Source organism: Sarcophilus harrisii, chromosome 2 (genome assembly GCF_902635505.1).
Source record: "Sarcophilus harrisii chromosome 2, mSarHar1.11, whole genome shotgun sequence".
NCBI lineage: Eukaryota > Metazoa > Chordata > Mammalia > Dasyuromorphia > Dasyuridae > Sarcophilus > Sarcophilus harrisii.
Genome location: NC_045427.1, coordinates 509,026,032 through 509,047,993, shown reverse-complemented (window position 1 = coordinate 509,047,993; position 21,962 = coordinate 509,026,032). Strand labels below are relative to the sequence as shown.

The following is a 21,962-nucleotide window of genomic DNA, read 5'->3' as shown; positions in this document are numbered from 1 at the left end:
GAAATGTGAAGATATTTCCCAAGAGCTCTCTTCTTCCCTCTTCCTAATTGCATATTGTCTCAAATGTGCTCCCTCAGTATAGCCTCTTTTACTCTTTTCTCATTTGAAGAAGGACCCCTTCTCCTTGCCAAGGCAAATTCTTCTTGCACCCTTGATCCCTTCTCTTTCTATTTTCTTCAGATTGTCACCTTATCATCCCCTCTCTCTCAGCCTTCATTTTCTATCTAATGCATCTATGCTGTCTAAACATGTTCATGATTTCCTCATCCTTAAAAAAGCTCTCACCTGATTTTGCCATAGTTATCTTCCTATATCTCCTCCTCTCCTGATTAAACTCTTTAATTGGCGCTTCCATTTCCTCTCTTCTATTCTATTCTAAACCCTCTGCTTCAAAGCTCATAATTTAACTAAAATAGCTCTCTCCAAAGATCTATTTGCCAAATCTATTGGCTTCTCTCTCTCTCTCTCTCTCCCCCCCTATCTCCCTCTCCTCTCTCCCTCTCCCCCTCTCCTTCTCCCTTTCCCTCTCTCCCTCTCCCTCTCCCTCTCTCTCTGTATATGTATGTATATATTTGTATATATGTATGTAAAACCTCTTGGCAGTCTATGCCATTGTGGATTATCCTCTTCCAGATAATCTCTATGCTCTTTATTTTCCTCAAGTTGTTCTCTCATTATTCTACTTATCTTCATATATCTCCTCATGCTCCTTGTGGGTATCTTCATCTAGGTCATGCCCATTAACTTCCCAGTGTCCTTGAAGAATCTGGGACTCTGTTCTTTCTTATATCCATATTCTTCCTACCTATTTATATGATCAACTTCCATGGATATATCTGTGCAGATGATTTGCAGATTTATTTATCCAATTGCAGTGTTTCTTCTGATCTCTAGTTTCAAATAACCAATATGGATATCTGAAAACCAGACTATTATATCTTTCCCACTTTCTGAACTTCTCTAAAATGCACTTTTCTAGTCACTCAGGCCCAACCACTTAGCATTATGCTTGATGCCTCATTTCCACTCACCCCACATATCAAATCTGCTGTCCAGTCTCTCTCTCTACCTTCATAATAATTCTATATGTTCATATATTCATTTAATCACCACTCTGATCCAGCCTCTCCTTGCCTTGCTTCTAATTTACTACAATTGCAATAGCCTTTTGCTTGATTTCTCAACCAGTGATGCTGACTTTTCTTGTGGCTGCTTGAACATGACTGTCCATTTCCTGACACTCTATCTTTTCAATGAATGTCTCACGTATGTTTCCTTCCTCATTTTTATCTTCAGACTTCTTCCTAGATTCATCTCAAATCTTAGCTTTTGCAAGAAATCCTTTCTAGTTACTATCCTTCTTCACCACTGTTCCTTTCTTCCCTTGAAAAAAACCCTGCTAACAATTTCCTTCTGAGATTGCCTTCTTTTACACTATAGATTTCTAATACATAATTATTTGTATATTATCTCCTTCCTTAAGATGTGATTTCCTTGAGCGAAGGAACCATATTTTTGCTTTTCTTTGTATCTCCAGCACTAAGCACAGTTCCCACCTAACTTAAGGTAGGGAAGGAGGAATAAATAAGAAAGCATGAGTAAAGGCATGGAGGCAGGAATAAACAAAGGAGCTTTGGGGGAATATGAAGAGATAGTTCTCAAAATTAGAGATAACTAAAAGAAGTGATAGAAAGCCAGGTTACATTAGATCAGGCAAAAGGAAGCAGATGATTCCTGGGCAATATAATGACACAATCAAATTAGTTTAGGGCAGACTGGAACGGAGAGAAGCTAGAAGAGGAAAGAGCAGTAAGAAGGATATCGTAATAGTCCAAGTCAGAAATGATGAAGATGTATGAATGGGAAGAAAGGGATAGATATGAACGATTCCATTGGGGTAGAATCAATATGATTTGGCAGTCAATTATAAGTGTTGGTAGAAGGGGAACAGAGAAGTAAGAGATGAGCATTAAGAATTAAGAAATGGGGATTCCAGTGTCATGAAACTGAGTAAATAAAAGTTGAGGATGTCCTTAACAGAAAGAGGAAAGACAGGAAGAGAAGTGGTTTTGCCTGACAAAGAGAGAGGAGTTGTTTGTTTTGAACACGAGAGATTTGAGATGTTGATCCAGTTCAAAATATCCAATAGAAAGTAGTGGAGGATTAGAGATCAGGATAGAGAGACTGAGCTGAATGAAGGTGTTATCTGCATAGAGATGATATCATGATCCATGGAAACTGATGAGACCACTAAGAATATAAAGGGAGTAAATTGCCCAGAACAAAGAATGATATTACAATCTATAGGGGTAGGGCTTAAATGATGATCCAAAAAAGCACTGAGAAGGATCAGTCATATAAAGCAAGAAAACCACTAAAGAGTAGTATTATAGTCTATAAGGAGAAAGTATTTAGGAGGGAGTGCTCAAGGGTATCAAATGCAACAGAGAGGTTAGAAAGGATGAGCACTGAGAAAAAAACTATTGGATTTAGCTTACTGGTAACCTTGAGGTGAAGTTTCAGTTGAATAGGACAGAAGTCAAATTACTTGTAAGGGATTGAGAAATAGGTAGAAATGAGAAAAATGGAAGCAACAATGGAGGAGGAGGAGGAGGAAGAGGAAGATAATATTGGACTATGAAATTTCTTAGCAATCTCCTAAAAATTGTTTTTCAGCAAGAACCTCCATCTTTGTTGTTGTACTCTGTAATTATACATGCTTCTGATCCTTCTATAAATCAGATGAGGAGGTAAGAATTTTATATAAGATAATGTTTTTCCCATTGTCTCTATAAAATATGACTACATTCCAAATCCTCCTGGTTTATCACATAAAAATCATAAAAACTCAGGTCATCTAGTCCAAATCACTTAAAACACAAATCTTTTTCCTGTATTATATAATTCTTCAAATTGGTGAGGATTTTATATATCTATCATTTTCCATTAAAAAACATGGACACATATTCAACCCTCCAAAGATCCCCCTACCTTAATTTTTTGTGTGTGAACTTTATTTAGATGAATAATTTCAATTTCATCCAGAAATAAAACACTCCTATTTAGATACTGAACTATCTGATCTGAACAATTTTAGTTTATTTAAATTATAGGATTTCAGATCCAGAATCTTTAGATTTTTTAAGAATTGGCCCTGATTCTAAGCTCTCATCCACAAGCTCAATTAATCAATTAATAAGCCTTTATTATGTACCCAGTATGTACTAAAAACTGAGGGAAAGAAAAAAAAAAATCTTAGCCCTCAAGAAACTTACTTTCTCTCAGATCTCATACTATGTTTCTAACACTCTGCTATGCAGATTGAATTCCATTTATGGGTTGGTGTTCTAGAGAGTTACAGGAGATTAAGTGATTTTACCAGACACATGGCTAATACATGTTTGAGACAGGATTTGAATTCAGTCTTCCCAACTTGAGGGTAAACATTATATCCACTATGTCATATTGTTTATCATACTACTAGAAATAAGAATCTTGAATTGAGTTTGAAGGAAATACAGTAACATTTCTTTATCTTTTCTCCATTGGGGGACCAATTTCACAATATTGATTCTAATTAAGTCCAGGAAAACTGTGTATTATCATAAAAGTTATACTTGGATTTAATATAACATTTTTATTCATTATGCCTACCTATATTCCCTTGTTTATCCTTACTTTGTCACTGGATAGATGGGGACCAGAATGATTATGCTTAATTTATATAAAAGGAAAATGAGGTCGAGACTAAATGAGTTACTGTAAGCAGGACACTGGTTAGTAAAGGAGCTCTGCCTGAAATGGAAATACATTTACTTAAAGTCAATCCAGTATATTTCTGTTATCTGGCTATAATATATGCCCCAGGGTACAATCCGCCACTAAGATGGTAGTTCCTTACTGTCTTCTATTAGTTATTCAGAAATTGGTTTGCCTAGAGGTCCCTATCTGTTTAAGGAATTAATTTTCTGCCCCCTTTCATAAAAGTGAAGAGAACATCTAATGGAACAGAAAACTCTTGAACTTCTGACATTTTTATGCATTATTTTTGGCCATATTCTTCTTTATTTAAGAAAAATTCCCTTGATCTTTGAAATAGAAGTCAAATCTTAATTTTTATTAAGTGAAAACAAAATCCCTCAAACAGCATTTTCTTTGATGAATTTAACCACAGGTTCAAGGAGAGGACATAAGAATGCAGGGAAAGAAATAATAGCAGAATTCTGATTTACAAAATAGCCGTGGGGACTCTTTTGGCTGAAGTGGTCACCAGAACTGTCTTTCTCAGAGAAGAATGATTCCTGTACTGCTCAGGAAACAATGGACATCTAATTTATTATTGTTATTAATCTCTATAGAGAGCAGCCTGGACAATTATTGGGAAAAATCATGATAGATAACAATAGCAGATTTCTGTCCAAACAAGCTCAGGAGGCTCAAGAGTTAAGAAAGAAGCATCACTCCTTTCAAAAAGATGATCTAGGTTCCCAGCATTAAAGCTGTGGGTTTGAAAAAAATGCTTTGATATGAGGTTTCAGTTGTTGTTTTGCTCAGACTATTTCCTCATAAAACTGAAAAACTTCTTCAATAAAATATAAAACAAACCAATACCAAAATCTAAACCACAAAATGATGACAATAGAAAAAAAAAATCATAGAGATTACAGAGTATTGTGTCCAAAATCTACCTTGAAATGACTTGCCTTCAACAAAATCCCACAAGGGGCACTAACTATGCCATTAATGTGCATAAAATGTTACTGACATATTGCAAAACTCAGGCTAATTTAATAATGCCTGATGTGCCTTACATCATGTTCAGATGATGTAATAATATGTTGCTAAATGAGTCACCTCACATTAGCTTCATGGCGATAGCATAACTGATGGGCCATTAAAAAGAAACTGGTGTAGCAATATTACTGGAAACATTGATGGATCATTTTGCAATTGAATTTTTTTTTATTGATCCAACACATGGAGGGTGCAGGGCCAACATCTTTATTAACAAAAGGTACAATATTTTAAAAATAGTCACAGTCAAAACTAAGTGAAAAATCCATCTATCATTTCAGCATAAAGTATTTTACACTTTTTTTTTTTGGTACAGACTGAGTGAAATGTAATTAAGGCCACACAGCATGTGTTTGCTTCCAGGCCATTATATCTTTCTGCAATCATACGTTTTGTAGAAAAATGACTGGCATCAATTAAATTCCTACTTTTTGGTTATTTTATAAACTTGGAAATCCAAACATGTAACTTCAACTAAATTCACGTTTATAGAACATGTAGGCTAAGCTGGGCAACATCAACCAACAGATGTGATTATACTTGTCTAAAGTGAGTTAACATTACACATTTTCCTTCTTTATTTACTCTGTATCATCTTTCTGCCATTATCTAATAGTCTTTTTACTTTTATGCTTTTCCTCATCATTTGACCATTAGCCAGACTTTTAATTATATCAAAGAATAAGATTGACTTTCATATTTCCAAAGATTCACTATATTCTAATTTCATAGACAAAAGCTTCCCAAATGACTTTTAATTTTGATTTTTAAAAAATGTTCATGAGGAATGGTTTCACAGTTAAGAATTAGTGCTCTGACCTTGATAGAAAGATATATTAGGTGTTCCATTTCCATTTTTCCTGTGATAGCTTTTAAAAGCAGCACAGGTTCAATTCCTTATAGGAAAACAATTCTGAATGGCTGAGTGGTTTTTGACGAAGTGCTTCTTCTTAAAATTTTATACTTCTGCTCAAAATATATATATGAGCATATTTTAAAGGATTCAATGGTGTCATTAATCATTTAAATCATATAATCCACCAATTTAAATAAGACTACAATAGCAAATAAATGTACAGATGCAACTTTTAAAATATATACTAAAAAAACTCCTGCCAGTAGAGCTTTAAAAATAAGTTTAGACCATCAAAAAGAAAATTTGTGTATGTATGTGCTTGCATAGATCTGTGTATATATAAATATTTCTCTCTGCCCAGGTAGCTAGGTAGCAGAGTGCATATGGAATAAAGAAAATGTGTATTCAAATCCAGCTTCAGACATTGGTTGGCTGTGTGATTCTATGCAAATCACTTATTTCTGCTGGTTTTAGTCTCCTCATCTGTAAAATGGGGATAATAGCAGTATTTACTTTTTAGGGTTGTTGTAGGGATCAAATGAAATAATATTTATAAAACATTTTGCAAATCTTAAAAGTGCTATAAAATGTTAGGTATCATTACTGTTAGTACTACAACTACAGATGCTATAGAAATTCATATGAAGAATATAGCAACATTCTTCTCCACTTTTTAAAGATAAAGAAAAACTCCTATCCCAATCACTTTTGTCTGTCAGAGTCAATGTTAAAAAAAAAAAAAGAAGAAGAAAAAAACTCTGAGACCACATATTCAAACCACTGCCAAATCTTGCCATATGTGCTTCTGGATTTCTTGTTTATGGCACCTTCTTTTAACCCACATAGTCACCATTCCTGTTCAAACTATCATCATCTCTCAGTTGGACTAAATGCTTCCTAATTGGTTTTCCTGTTTCAAATCTCTCTTTACTCTAATTTACCCTTCCACACAGTTGCCAAAGTACTGTTACCAAAGCATTTCTTTGGTGTCTGGCACATAGTAGGCACTTAAATGTTTGTTGACTATAACATGTTTCACCACATTTCCTGTTCTTCTCTTCAAAATTTCCAGGATAAATTCTGGTATTTCTTTCTTTTTTCTTTTCTTTTCTTTGGTGCTGAAGCAATTGGGGTTAGGTGACTTGCCCAGGGTGACATAGCTAAGAAGTGTTAAGTGTCTGAGACCAAATTTGAACTCAGGTCCTCCTGATTTCAGGGCTGGGGCTCTATCCACTGTGCCACCTACCTGCCCCTGGTATTTGTTTTTTAAAGTTTTTCATAACTGCTTTTATCCGTATTACATATTACTATACTCCATGTAATCTGAAGTTCAATCAAAAGAGAATTTTTGCTGTTCTCACATACAGATACTCCATCACCCCACTTTTTTGCTTTCTCCCTGGCTGTGTCTCAAGTTTGGAAAGCATTTGTACCTCATCTCTTAGAATCTAATGGGTTTTTTTAAAGCCTCAGTTTGTGGGTGAAGATTTCCTTGCTGTTTTTCTCACGTTATTCCATCTCTAAATGCTGGGCACTTTCACGAGCTATTCCCCATACTAGAATGGTGTCCCTCTTCATCTCTACCTCCCCTTTTCCTTCAAATCACAACTAAAATCCCAGCTTCCATGAGAAACCTTCTTTCTGTGGTTTATCTCTCCTTTAAGTTGCATATATCTTGTTTGAACATAGTTATTTTCATGTTGATTTTCCCCATTAGTGTGTGAGCTAATGTTCTAAGGAGGCAAGGCTTAGAACAAAGGCAGTCTTTCTGTCCTTTTTAGTGAGCTCAGTGCTTAGCATAATACCTGACACAAAACAGATGTTTAGTTTAATAAATGCTTATTGATGGATTGATTCCTCCCAAAGTTAGTGAATCTCTTGGAAAATGCTACTATTTTAAAATATTACATACTACTACATATTTTAAAGTGTACATGATATTTTCCTGAAAAGAGTGCTAATAACTGAGGTAAGCATTAGGAAAGGTGTTATAGAGAAGGCGGCATCTGAGCTGAGTTGGCTGGGAGCTAAGAAGTTCAAGAGGCAATAATATCTATCATTCATATGGCACTTTAAGGTTTGCAAAACACTACAAATATTATCTCATTATAACAACTCTGTGAGGTAGATGCTATTATTATTCCCTTTGTATAGAGGAAAGATAAGTGACTTACTCAGGGAGATAGAGCTAAAGAAAGGTTGAATTTGAACTTTTCCCAAATCCAGGTCAAGTACACTACCACCAAAGGCATAGCCTATATTCAAAGGCATAGTTTTTAAGAAACCAAATGCTTGTTATAGGGAACATCAATAGGTCACTTTGGCTGAAATAGGGAGAGGAAGAGACAGAAAGAGAGGGAGAGAAGGAGAGAGGAGAGGAGAGGGGAGGGGAGGGGAGGGGAGGGGAGAGAGAAAGAAAGAAAAGAGGAGAGGGGGGGAATATGTCTGTGTGTGTGTGAGCAGGATAATGGTTATGGAAACATAGGCAAAAACCAGATTGTGAATTAATTTAAATGTCTAATAGAAAAGTTGACATTTTATCTTAGGGGCCATAGGGAGCCACTAGAACTTTTTGATTAGGGATAATAAAATAGCCTGTCTTGTGCTTCAGAAATATCAACGTGGCATTCTGTAGAGGATGAAGAGGTTTGGTAAGATAGTGTAGGCAGGAAAACAAATTAGAAAGCTATTCCAACAGACCAAGTGGGAAGAGATGAGGGGCCTGAATGAAGATGCTTGTGGTCAGCAGTAAGAAAGGGATGGAAACAAGAGATGCTTTTCAGGCAGAAATGATAAGACTGGCAACTGATTGAATATGGTGTGTTAAGGGAGAGGGAAGAGTAGGGGATGCTTCCTGAGTTGATATAAGGCTTTAGAAGGTATCTTTAATATTTATTGTGTAAAATCTGTATTTAAAAGAGTACAATCTTTCTAGGCTTGAGAACTTCTAAGGGAAATCTCCTTTTCAGTTTTACAGAATACATGACCACTGAAACAGCTAATTACCTATTAGTTTTAAATTAAATTTCATATTCTTTTTTTTCTGATTATGAACACTAATGGAGAACATGAATATATATATATATATATATGTGTGTGTGTGTGTGTGTGTGTGCTTTTAAAAAAGACAAACAAAATAAAAATTCACTTTCTTTAATACAAAGGATGGCATGTATTAGAAGGCATCCAGAAACAAGATGACTGAAGCTGGAAGAAAAGAGCCCCTCACAGCATATAATAATAAAACCTCTCTATGTAGAGAAGGCTCTATATTCCTTTTAGGCATCTTGGTCAGCATAGTGAATAAAATGTTGGGCTTGGAGTTCAAATCTAATTTTAGATACTTGTTATCTGAGTGACACTGGGCCAGTCACTTAGCTTCTTACCCTAGGCTGCTCATTTTTAAAACAAGGGAACTGGATTAATTGGCTTCCAAGATCTCTTCCACCTGGGTGTCTAACATTCTTGACACTTCACTTTTACTCTTTCCACACATTGAATCAGCTGCCAAATCTGTTAATTTCTTTCTCCACAATATATCCTGGATACATCTTTTTCTCCTTACTCACATGATCTGACCATGGCATAGATTATTATTATCTCTTGCTTGGAATACTGAAATAATCTCTGGTTTTAAGACTCCCTGCTTTAACATAATACCCTTCTCACAGCTACCATAGTGACTTTAAAGAAAAGCTGGTCTAAACATTTCATCTCCTATCCTCCATAAATTATAGTGGGTTCCTATTAATAAAAACTCCTTGAATGTATCTTTGTATATACACTTGAGAACAGAGTTTATTTCTGCTTTGTCTTTGAATTCCCAGGATGCAGCACGGTATTTGTTCCACAGTTAAAGAAAGGGAAGACCCTGGATTTGTAAATTCATTGGTACAGGGAACCCTTGGAAAAGGAAAATCTCTCAGCCAATACAAGTCAGCACCTTCTCTGTAAACTAAATCTGTAGTTTACAGACTTAAGATGCCTATAACACTGGGAAGTTAAATGACTAGTTCAGATTCATTATGTTTTAGAAATGATTTGAACCAGTCTTTGGCTTCAGACTACCTCTCTATCCACTCTGAAGCAGCTTCTTGTCACATAGTTAAATCCTCAGTAAATGTTCACTGATTGAGAAGAAATAGTTTGGTTTTCATAAGCATGAATTGTCTGAAGATCCTTTCCTTTTTCTCAAAAGGAAAAATCTCACTCCTATCTTTTAAGTAAGAAAAAAATGAGTCATTTCATTTCTAAATCTGTTTGGTTAATCAATAATCTGACAATCATTCCTCTGGTACTAGAGCCAAAAAAAATCCCATATGGGCAAAAAGTTTTCCTCCTTGCTAGTGGAATTCTAACTAGGTAGCATTCAGTAACATTCTCAATTACATTATAACATTGACTCAATTAAGTTGTTCGTATGTGAGAATGAAGGAGGAGAGTTTGGGTTTTGTTATTAGTCCCAAAAGGTAGAACCAGGAACAAAAATAACAAAATGTTAGTGTTAGTTATAGAACCTATGGATAATTTAGTCCAGTGACCCCATTTTAACTTCATTTAACCTCTTCTAGCAGAGGTTAGATGACTTGCTCAGCATTATATAGACATTAAATGGCAGAGTTGAAATCTGAATTCAGATCCATGATTCTTTCCACTCCAAATGCTGCCTAGCAGTAATAGCCACTTGAAAATCTCTTAAGAAGTAATGGCTTTCATTTACTAATGGTACTGGGTCAGGAGAATTGTAAGGAAATTCTTATTCAGGTACAGGTTAGACTGCATGGCATTTGAGGTGCCATTCTCAGATTCTTTGACTTAGTCTGATACTAACATAATTAAGTTCATTAACTGGAATTTGAAACAAACCTTTTGATACCCCAAAACTCATAATCATTTTGCTTAGACAAAAACTCTGCCCCTCTCATAAAAATTTGAATATATGGCCTCTGTGCTTTCCAATGCAGGCCATTGACATAAAGACAAGAGTAATGAACATGATACAGTTTCTAAAAGAAACACCAATTTTACAAATTACTTAAATATTACAGACAGTGATTTATTTGGAAAATATTTACCATTTTCTTATTTACCCTAATCTAAATTAACTGAAACATGAAAGTCTACAGCTTTGTTGTTGTTGCTTTAAACTACTGCAATTGTTTGTCAGTTGCAATATCAAGGAAATCAGTAGTTCAGACATAAATAAAGATTTGCGTAATATCTGTGCAGCAGAAAAGGAGAAATCACAGGATCTTGCTTTCTTAGTTAGGAGAGGCTGTATTGGGCTTCTAGGTAAAAACTAGTACTCATGCCAAAACTATAGTTAACATTTAAAAGTGTCTTAATGATACAAGAGAGTTCCATGTATTAAATAAAACAAGAAAATTCACTAGAAGGAAATGAGAATTTATTAAACACCTACTATGTGCCAAGCACTACATAAAAATTATCTTATTTGATCTTTGCAATGGCCCTGGGAGATAGGTGCTAATATTATTCCTAGTTAGGTGATTTGTCCAGAGATCACACCATTAGTGTCTGAGACTGGGTTTGAATTCAAGTCTTGCTGACTTCAGCCCTTCAGATCTGTGTACTATGGCATCACTGGATTCGCTCTGGGGCTCATTCCTTTACAAATATAATGTCAGTGGGAAAAGTAAGCACAAACTTAGGAGTGGTAATGAGGTAAACAAGCAAGGAACATACGTGGCTAGGACAACTCATGCCTCTTGTGTTGAGTATCAATTGGACCCACATTTCTGCTGCATGAGCTGTTTGCCTGAGGTCTCCAGGTCTGTTCCTCTCTGCAGTTTAACACCCAAATGCAGAGAATTTGAATACATAGCCGGATTTCTGTTCTGATACCAAAGGTCAACCCCTTTCAGGATGCTTCCTGTTCTGCCCAAATCCTTCCTTTCTATTCCTTGATGAATTTAATGTCTCTTCCTCAAGGAATGCAAGTTAAGAGACTGAGGAGGGTAGGGAATAGTAAGGTTATTATCTCCTTCCCCAGAAACTCTCTGATAGAGGTGCAAAGGTCACATTCCACAAAACTGCTTCTTGTCTCAACTCTCTCTCAATTGTCTTTCAGACCCGGAAAGACTTGTTTTTAAGGACCACCAGAAGCGTGGCAAATCACTAGCTAACCAAAGATTATTTCTCTTAAATTCCATTAGGGAGCACAATTTGTAAAGGAGTCACGGAGTGTAGATATAATTTTTTAAACTTCATTTAACATATTAACACCTAAACTCTGTTATATTCCCCATTCTGTGAATTCATTAACTAGCCTAGGGAATGGAGGGAATAAATTGGTCAATTGGTCAATGACTAGCACTGCCACTTGTCAAATATAGTTTGTCTTTTATATTAGACCCAAAGCTAGAATCTTGATGAAAACAAAATTTTGTCTCAATAGGTAAAAAGTCTCACCCTCATTCTAGATTTAAACAAATAAAATAAATGTACCTATTTGATATCATTCAGAAAAGAAAATATAAAATGAGGCTTTACTGTAATTTTGTATTTATACATAAGCGGAGAAATATTTACCATGTGCACACACATATATAGACATAAAAAGTGCTACTGGCTATAGACTCAAGTGCCATAATAACTTTAAAATAAAAATATCCCTAAGGCTTAAAAACAAATTGTCTCTACCCTAAAGGTAATCAAACAACTGGAATCCAAGCATATATTACATTGGTAGCACACAGCTGTAATTTGTATGGTATTTTGTATTTAAGATATTTTTTAAGTTTTATTTTTATTAGCTTTTCTTTCCAAGATTATGTAAAGGTTTTTGATGTGTTTTGCAAAGGTGAAGAAAATATGAGTAGTTAAATGATCTTCACACTTTGGGAACCAGATGATGGTTAGATTAAAAACTAAACCTAGGATCATGGCTTACCTCAGGTAGCAAACGTGTTAGTTTACTATATTTGTTCATATTATGGAATTCAATTATAGTGATGGAGGTCTCATATCAATCACAAATCACAGAAACACCTGATAATTCTACTTAACTAGCAATTTCTGTTCAAATCTGACCAGTGACAGAGTGTTGCAGTTTTACTGTAACTGGATATTATTAGAAGTGTTAATTAAAGCTGGTATATTTTTAGCTCAAAAGAGCATTATTTCAACTTCAGAGATTTTAAAACTCAAACTCAAACTTTTTAAATAGGGGGCCAGTTCACTGTCCCTCAGATTGTTGGAGGGCCGGACTATAGTAAAAACAAAAACTTTGTTTTGTGGGCCTTTAAATAAAGAAACTTCATAGTCCTAGGGGAGGGGGATAATCGTCATCAACTGCCGCATCTGGCCCGCGGGCCATAGTTTGAGGATCCCTGGATTAAAAGATCCTAAAAAAGAAACTGAAAGGCTCTGAGTTCTGAGTTCTAGTACTGCTCTTCTCGTGAGCTATTATAACCGAGTTAGTCATATAAACTCTTTGTTCTTCTGTAACAGAAAAATTCAAAAATCCATTGACTTCTCTAACAGGAAATGACTAATCCATTATACATTAAGGAATTATCATAAAGCACTTTGTGAACAGATGTGTTAAGTCCATCATTGCCATTATCAGCAAATACAAAAAAAAAAATTAAACTAATAGAGAAATTGCACATTGAATTCAGAAATTATTTTACCCACATGTTTATATACCTGTATAAATTCATATTTATTATGCACAATGAGAAATTCATAGCACACTGGAAAGAATATTAGATTCAGAATCAAAGGACTTACATTCACGGATTAGGTCTGCAACTCACTAGGTATAGGGCTATATTTAAAAATTAACTATTGCTTCTTCAGGTTCACTGGCATTCTTTGTATATACATTCCTAAAATTATAGATCATTGAGTGCTCACTTTTTTGTTTATCATTTTTGCCATTTTACCTCTATAGTTTATCTGCAAAATGAGGACACTGGACTAGACAACTTTTAAGGTAACTTCCAGTTCTAAATTTGTAATCCTAAAAGAAGTCAGGATAGATCTGAAGAAAATTAAACAGCTAACTCTCCCCTCCCCCCCCACTCCAAATTTTATTTTCCTTGTTCCCACCTTTAACTTTAGGTTTGAATTTGATAGAAATCTTTCTAGACGACAGCTCAGCATATTAAGCTCTCTTAGAAAAGTAACATAGGAAACCGTAGAAAGTAGGTAAGATGTCATGAGGATTAAGTGGGATAACATTAGTAAATGGCTTAGCATATTACCAAGCCTTTAGTAGTCACTTAATAAATACTTAAAGAAGAAAAAAAGAGAGCTCTTAAGAACTATAGGTGGATCCTATACACATTTTTCAAATCAAATAAAACACTTAAATGCTCTTGAAAACTATTTTGAAGACTGAAATTAAAATATCTAAAATTACAGGCTTCACTTTATAAGCAATTATTTTACATTTTGTAGCAGTAAGTAGTGGTTTGTGGTAGAAAGTAAAGATTGAAATGTAAGGCTACATCTAGAAAAAAGGTCCAAATTCTAGGAAATGGGGAAACTGATACTTAGTAGAAGTAATGTCAAGATAGAACTCTAAGAATTCTATGAAGATAGAAAAAGAAGAGGAAGCTTGTTGAGTCAGAAGAGACAGAGCTCTTTCAGCATAGAGAGTGGCTTTAAACAAAGTGTGCTTAATTGCTAAATAACAACCACATTCAGCCATAAATTAAATAAGAAAAGAATAAAGAAATAAATTTAATAAATCTTTACTTCCTTCACTACTGAAGCCTTTATTTATCCACTGGGGGAAAAAAATCATCCCACTTCCCTCTTGCATTCACTAAACTTACTTGACAGCCCGGTAATCCCGTGTCTCTGCTGTACAAAGGAAATGAGCCTCTCTCTGACGTTTTTCCTATAAAACAAAAGAAAATAATTTGATACAAAAACATATCATTGATTGTTAGACAATGAAGTCAAATCTCTTGGTATTGTTGCTGTATCTATTTCTGGATTTGGGAATAGAAAGGGCAGATAGGAAGCAAGACTTAAAAAGAAAACGATAAAGAACTAAAACCTAGAAATCATTTAAGTTATATCAAGAATTGTGCCCTTACTTTCTATGAAATATCTCCCAGTTTAGTTTATTGTGTCATGGTATAATTAAAAAATAAAATGGATTCTTTTGCTACACTGTCCAAGAAAAAATACCATCCAAAAATATTTGTTTGATCAAATTAGAAGAACAAAGTAGTTATTGGAAAAATCCTTTAATACTAAATTTCTTCAAAGAATTGATGTAACATGTTAAATTCCAATTAAATATGTTTAGTTTCAAGATGAAGCTTAAAGGGAAGAGTAGTACTAAAGTACTAAAGGATTCATTAGAGAGTTTCTTTTTAATTAGGAAATTCACCTAAAGGATTTGAAGTTTGTTTTCATTAAAAAAATTTTTTTTATCACGAACTTGAAAATATCAAAACATGAATCTTTCCTTATACAAAGTATAGAAAAGAAAACTATATATTAAACAACAAATCTACAATATACATCTAAAGTATATGTTGAATTTAACATGACAGTTCCAGAACTGTCCATTTGTCTCTATTTTCTTGTGAATTTACTCCTGCTTTCTTCAGTATTTTTTTTGAGTTTCATTCATGCTATCTTCTTTCTTTTGTTTGTATAATAATTTTTAAAAGTTGCATTTAAAAACATTTGCAAACATTGCAAAAACAATGCAACAAAAGTTGCATTAAAAAACAAATTTGATTCACATGCAACTTTTCAGGAACAATCTAATATAAAGAAGGCTTTCCACTAGAGCTGGGATGAATTCACTTTTCTTTGGCTCTATACTTACAATTCTATCTACCTCCGGTCACAAAACCATGAATCCACTTTCTAGTACAGTAACACATCAAAAATGATAGGAAATCCATCTGGACACAAAAGATGTCAGACCATGAAGGTAGAAAAAAGATAGGAGCATTGTGAAGACAAATGCCAAGTTGGAATCAATGGAAGAAAGGCAATTACTGAGTGAAAACAAAAGAAAAGTCTTGCATTTGAGTGTCTCATGCTGGAGATACAGAAAATATAGCAAAATTAAATTCATTTGTGGGATGCTAAAAGTCACTCTCAGTAAACGGTTTAAATTTAAAGAAAATGTTGCCTTTTATAACTAACAGTTTGGTACTCCTGTCTCACATAATTAATTACTTGGCAGCACAGAATTGGGAATGCTATTGAACTACATTAACATTTCAAACAAATACCATTCTGCCATTCACTAAAAAATAAAAAAATTTAAAAAGCAGCCACAAAATGAGGAAATGCCTGAAATATCCTAAGATATATAACAGAATATAGCACCAATTTTTAAATGGTTCAGTCATTTTGTCCTTTCTAACTTTCTCTTCAATCCACAAACTTTCCTTTTAGTCTATACCATCAGTAACAAAACTAAAGAACAAATTAATTTTTAAAAAATCTCTTGGTATCTTCTTACTAAGCTATGAGAGTCAAAACTCTTGTACTAAGGGAGACAAAGGAACGAGTAAAAGATACCCAAACTTATTCCCTTACTGAATCAAAATTTTCAAATTGCTGTCAACTTTTGATTGTCCACATAAGTATAAAACACACTTAGGAATGAAATTATAGTACATTTTTTATTTCACATAATTGCTGAAACTAAAAGCTGAAAGGAACCTCGAAGATCAGTTCCAAAATGACTTCATTTTATATTTCTGACCCATTCTCCCCACTCTATAGCAGTATTATCCTCGGAGAAATCAAATTTAATTTTTAACCATACAAAATATTATCAGGAAGGTGAATTTCATGAAAAATAAAAACCAACATATACAAATTACAAAATCATTTGTAATTATATGCAATACTGTCAACTTCTGGAAATACTACCAAGAAACACACCCCCCCCCCAAAAAAAAAAGTTTTTTTAACTCCTAAAAAGTTCAAAATAACTATTTTATTTTAAAAATTAAATTGTTTTGCAATGCCCATACATTATTTGCATCATTAATTTATTGGAAAGATGGTTATTATGTACTATAAAAGTTTATATTTCAGTGGACAAAAAGAATATTACTTAATTGTGAAACTTATCAGGCCTGTAAGTTTGATTCTTTCTAAACGACTTTTCACAAATATGCTTTCACTAATTAACATGTCATTAAGATAAATATAATAAGTTACCAGTTAAATCTTAGCTATTTAGTAAGGAACATGAAAATCTGGCATTGTATCACAGGTCTTGCACATTTTATCCATAAGTTACAGAACATGAAAAATAAAATCATTGTCAAAGTTGCTAAGGTTTAGCTAACTGGGCAGTTAATGCAATTAGGGTTGAACATATTAAGACATATCAAAGAGATTAAATTATTTTTATTTTTAAAAGTATAACATGCTTTAAAAATTTAACTGCTAATGTGGGGGGGGGGGGACAGACCTTAATTAAAACCACAAAAGACTTTCATCACTTAAAATTTTGCCCAGTAAAGAAAACATATTTCCAAATTTAGGGTCCTCTTTTCTTCAGTGCAATACAACATGTATTTATGCAGGGGCTGATATGAGTTTAGCATCATCCAAGATACCATTTTAAGTACAAAAAAAAAAAAAAAAGTAAATAATAAAGTCTATATTCCTAGAAAGTTTTTAGTCTTGGTGGAAAGTTAAAATATATATATGAACAAAAAACAATAAAAGTTACATGTAATCAAATAACATAATGAATAAAAATTCAAGTGACACAAGAACTTGAGGCAGCATTATCAGTGCCAAAGGCAGAAATTGATACAGGTTGCAACTACTGAGAAAGGTCTCAAGAAGAAGGAACAAAGTTTTTGAAGTAGGTCTTGAAAAATGATAGGAAATAGATGTAGCAGTGGGAACAAAGGCATGATTAAATGCAGAGAGGTAAAAAGGACTGTTTTTAAGATACAGGAAGGAAACTAATGTAACTGGAATTTGTATTTGAAGCTAGTGAAAAATATGGTTGGATAGGAAGCTTGTGAACAGATTCAGGAAGGTTAAAAATAGCATTTACCTAGATAGCGCACTGCTGGAAAATCTATTTTGGTGGACAAGATGGCAAGATCTGATGGGCTTAATGAGCATATAATGAAATGTATTCAGAAATGGTGTAATTGCCAATCATTTATTTTAGTAATTAAATTATAATATATGTAAATATATAATATAATTATATCGTATATAATATAAATTGTTATATTTAATAATAATAAAGTTTAATAATTAGGTTCATGAAACTGACTTTACAAATATAAGAAGAAGAAGCTATGGTTAGACAACAGTTTGACTTTATCATCAAGTTAGAAAAGATAGCTACCAATCTGAATCTAGAAAGTTGGGCTGAACCTAATAAAATGTAATTTAATAGGGATAAATACAGAGGTTGATACTGGGTTCATGAAATTAATTTTATAAGTACAAAAAGGGGAAGCTATGGTTAGATAAATTTTTAGGGGTCAAAATGGACTCTAAGTTAAATAAATTAATAATGTGTTAAGGCAATCAAAAAAGCCAATGAAAATTTAGGTCGTATTAAAGAGAAAAGTAACATCCAAGGTTAGAGGTGATAGTGCTATTGTACTCGGCCCTAGTCAGACTACATCTGGAATTCTGAGTTCAGTTCTTGGGAATGCATTTTAAAAAGGATAATGACAAGCTGAAGGCTTATCAATGTTTACTGGAAGACTTACTGAAAAGATGGATATTAAGCAGAATAAGGGCCTCCCGTCCACACCATGAAGATCAGTAAAAGGAAGTTTCTAAATGTAACATAAGTTCCTTGAAGGCAGGGGTGATTTTGTTTTTGTCTTTATTTCACAGCATGATTGGCTCCCTTTTGATGCTTTATGAATGTTTTTTGAATTGAATAAAAAGATTTAGCCTGAAGACAGAAGGATCAGAGAAACATGATAGCTAAGAACCAAAAAGACAGGGATATGGAAAAGGATTTAAACTTAATATTTGGACTGGGGGCTAGAATTAAAAATGTTAGGAGGAAGGAAAATTAAGTTTACTATAAGGAAAAACTTTGGAATTATTAGAGCTACCCTCAGAAAGTAAATTAAGATCTCTAAGCAAAGGCTGTATTACCACAAGCTAAGAATGTTGTAAGGAAGTTTATTAATCAAGTATAGGTTGGACTAGACTGTCACTCAAATCTTTGTGATTCTGAGTGATATCATAGAGGTCTTGAAGGGCAGGAAGAGAACCTGGACTTCATCTGACAGGCAAAAGGAAGTCATCCCAAAAAAGGAAAGGCTCTGGGAAATTATCAACTCTAGAAACATTGTATTCAATATTCATTTTCTCAAATTATTAGTTAAACATCCAAAAATAAAACAATAGGCATGTAATGTCCCTCAAAATAGCTGCAGCATCTATAAAAAGATCATTACAGAGATTCCATTAGAATGCACTAGTTAAACAGTAACATTTCAATCAAGGGTAAGGGAAAGAAAAAAATTACATATTTTTCCTGCTGAAGCAATTTGCCTGTAACAGCCATCAGGCATAAGCAAATAAAATACCTTGTATGCAAAATTATTTGAAGTAGCATGAATTATGTAGTTCATATTAACCAGACTCAGCATTTTCCTCCCTGAAAATGAGAATTGTACAGGAAATGATAAACAACTTTGGCTAAATCACACAGACCGTCTTTAAAACAAATGCCCAAGAAACACTAAATTACACAATTAGTTTGCTATAGTTCCCTACCTGAGAGAGCTGGAGGGGGAAACAAAGGCCTTCTATAAAGTAAAGCTACAGGGGAGTTGTAGTCACAAACAGGTAGGACAAGATGGCCTGCCAACTTTGACATTTTGTGATTCTATGATTGGATACAATCTTATTTGTCACTTAAGGGGATAAATCAATGAATACTCCAAGTCCTACCACACACTGCAAATACTTTCAGAAAGGTTAGATGTTATTAGGTGCCTCCAACATACATGCATATCTCCATCATCTTTCCTCAGCCTAAGATCTCTTTACAGATCTTCCACAGTCAACAAATCTTTTTCTTATATATGTATAACTATTAATAGGCATACTCAGAAAGACAGAGAAATCCCTTGGATTAAAGATCCTAAAAAATTTGTCCTCTCTACTATGCATGGTCAGTTTTCATTTGCTTTCCTTTTTGTTTGATTTAGCATCTTATGAGATTCAATATCTTTTAATTTAACATGCCAATTAAAAGAGATCTAAATATCTAAATAGTTGATGTTTCTTATTTTAATATGCTTAAAATAATTATTTAAGATTTAAATCCAAGCCTCAGAATTTAATAAAAAATTTCTGTATTGTATCTCAAAATTCCCCCATTAACTTAGGAAAAAACCATCCTCAAATACATACCAAATGTTTCACTTCTGAACCACAGATGGAGACCTTATATTTTCTTTACTAAAAAAATTAGCCAATCAATGAATTTTACTTATCCATATGATCTTTAAGATTTATTCACTTTTAACAGGTGATTCTCAATACTTCCTGCTTATCTACTATCTGTTCTGCCCCTTTACCACTGACGGCCCATGTGTACTATCCTCTTTTGCCTCAAAACCTGAAATCCTACTTTTCCTATTAAGAAAAAAAAAAGCACAACTTCAAACAAAAAATTAATTTTACTATATGATGAATCTAGAAGTTATTACACAATTTTTACTAGGGAAGTTGTGTGTAGTTGTTTTTCAGGAAAGTAAATCATATATTCACAATGTACATATATATCAACAAGAAATATATCATGATAGATAGAGGACTGATTTCTGAATCAAGATCAAATAGGTTCGAATCTGGACTCTAATGCTTCTTGGTTATAGTCTGGGCAAGTCTCAATGCAGAGACTAAGTAACGATGTAAGAGATTGCACATTACAGAACAGTTGCATATATACAAGGAGAGTAAGTTTCTAGATTGTTTTAGTTATGAAATCACAAGTAATTCATAAAAACACAAATTCAAACCAAAACACATATACATGCATTTGTGTATGTGCTTATATTTACATGTACATATATGCACATACACACCTATATGTTAAACAACATTATAATACTTCAGTCATCTTGCTTTCCCCACCATTTTTTATGCTCCAACCTCATTTTCTGATTGATTACTAGGCACATAATTTTTAAAAATAAGTCTAAATTTTTAAGTTACAATAATGAAGCTATTTAAGGTTTATAAGACCTCTGCACTAAGCCACTAGTTATCTGACCATGACAAAAATGGAAGATCAAAAAAGTTAAATGATTTAGCATACAGCTAGTAATGGCAACTCTAAACTTTTTCAAAAGCAGGTATTCTGCCTCCAGGTCCATGGTCTTTTTTGCTGTACCAGGAAGTCTTCCATAACTGTCATCACAATCACAAAACGTAATCCAAATTCAGTACTGTCTTCTGGATTCTTCACTATTCTGGATCACTTGTGCCTCTACTTTCCTCCAAGGGAACACAGATCATCATAAGGTGATTGCATGACCAACAGATCTCCCTTTTAAATCTAGCTCTTCGATACAGATAGTGTTTTATATGTACTATCACTTTATAGCATCTAATACATCTCCATCCCTGTTTCACAGGAGTCAGTAAATCTAGGTGCCAGAAATCTCATCTGATTTTAGAAGTCAACTGATTTCATGATCCCTGCCCTAAACTTTCAGAGGCTTCATGTCAGCACCATTTATTCAAACCTAGGGTGGGTTATATATTGGTTTCTTTTAAACTGGGGCAGATTTCTCAGGATAAATATTAGCCTAGAAATGGTTTTTCCTATCCTGTACCAATATAGCTCTGTATTTTCACAATGGACTGAGAAAATTCTCTGTGAAGCCAGAATGACCCATCATTCTATGGGAAAATGTTTTATTTTCTTTTGTTTTTGAAAAGGTGATCTTTTAACTTAGATTCCTGAAATCCAAAGCGCACATGTTAAACCAGCTTTTCAGCAGAAGTGGTCTCAAAGATGGGTCTTACTATCCCCTCATTCAAAATACACTCAATCACAGGGATTTTAAATTGGTTTCAATTCTAGATCCAGATTAATCTCTTGCCAGGGGATGTCAGAGCTAGCTCATAGCACAGCTGCAATATGTTAAACAAGAAGAGAAGGAGGTAGGAGTAAGGGATGAGTGGAAAGGAGTGGTAATTAATCCCCTCCACCCTCCAAAAAAAACAAACAAACAAATAGTGACTGCTTATGCCCAGTGCATGAGTGAATGGAATTATCAGATCTAGCACCAATTTCTCCAGATGGACTTCTACTCCAAATGGAATTAACTTCCCT

General features: G+C 33.9%; 1 protein-coding gene across 3 annotated transcripts in view; it reads right to left on the bottom strand.

Annotated features, from left to right (window-relative positions):
• The window catches only part of TCF12 (transcription factor 12), a 402,673-nt gene that overhangs the window by 105,753 nt on the left and 274,958 nt on the right, over positions 1–21,962 (bottom strand). For all 3 annotated transcript variants that reach the window (XM_023498571.2, XM_031955269.1, XM_031955268.1), the window contains exon 6: positions 14,458–14,522. In XM_023498571.2, the coding sequence (XP_023354339.1) occupies positions 14,458–14,522 (65 nt within the window). The remainder of the gene's footprint in view (positions 1–14,457; positions 14,523–21,962) is intronic.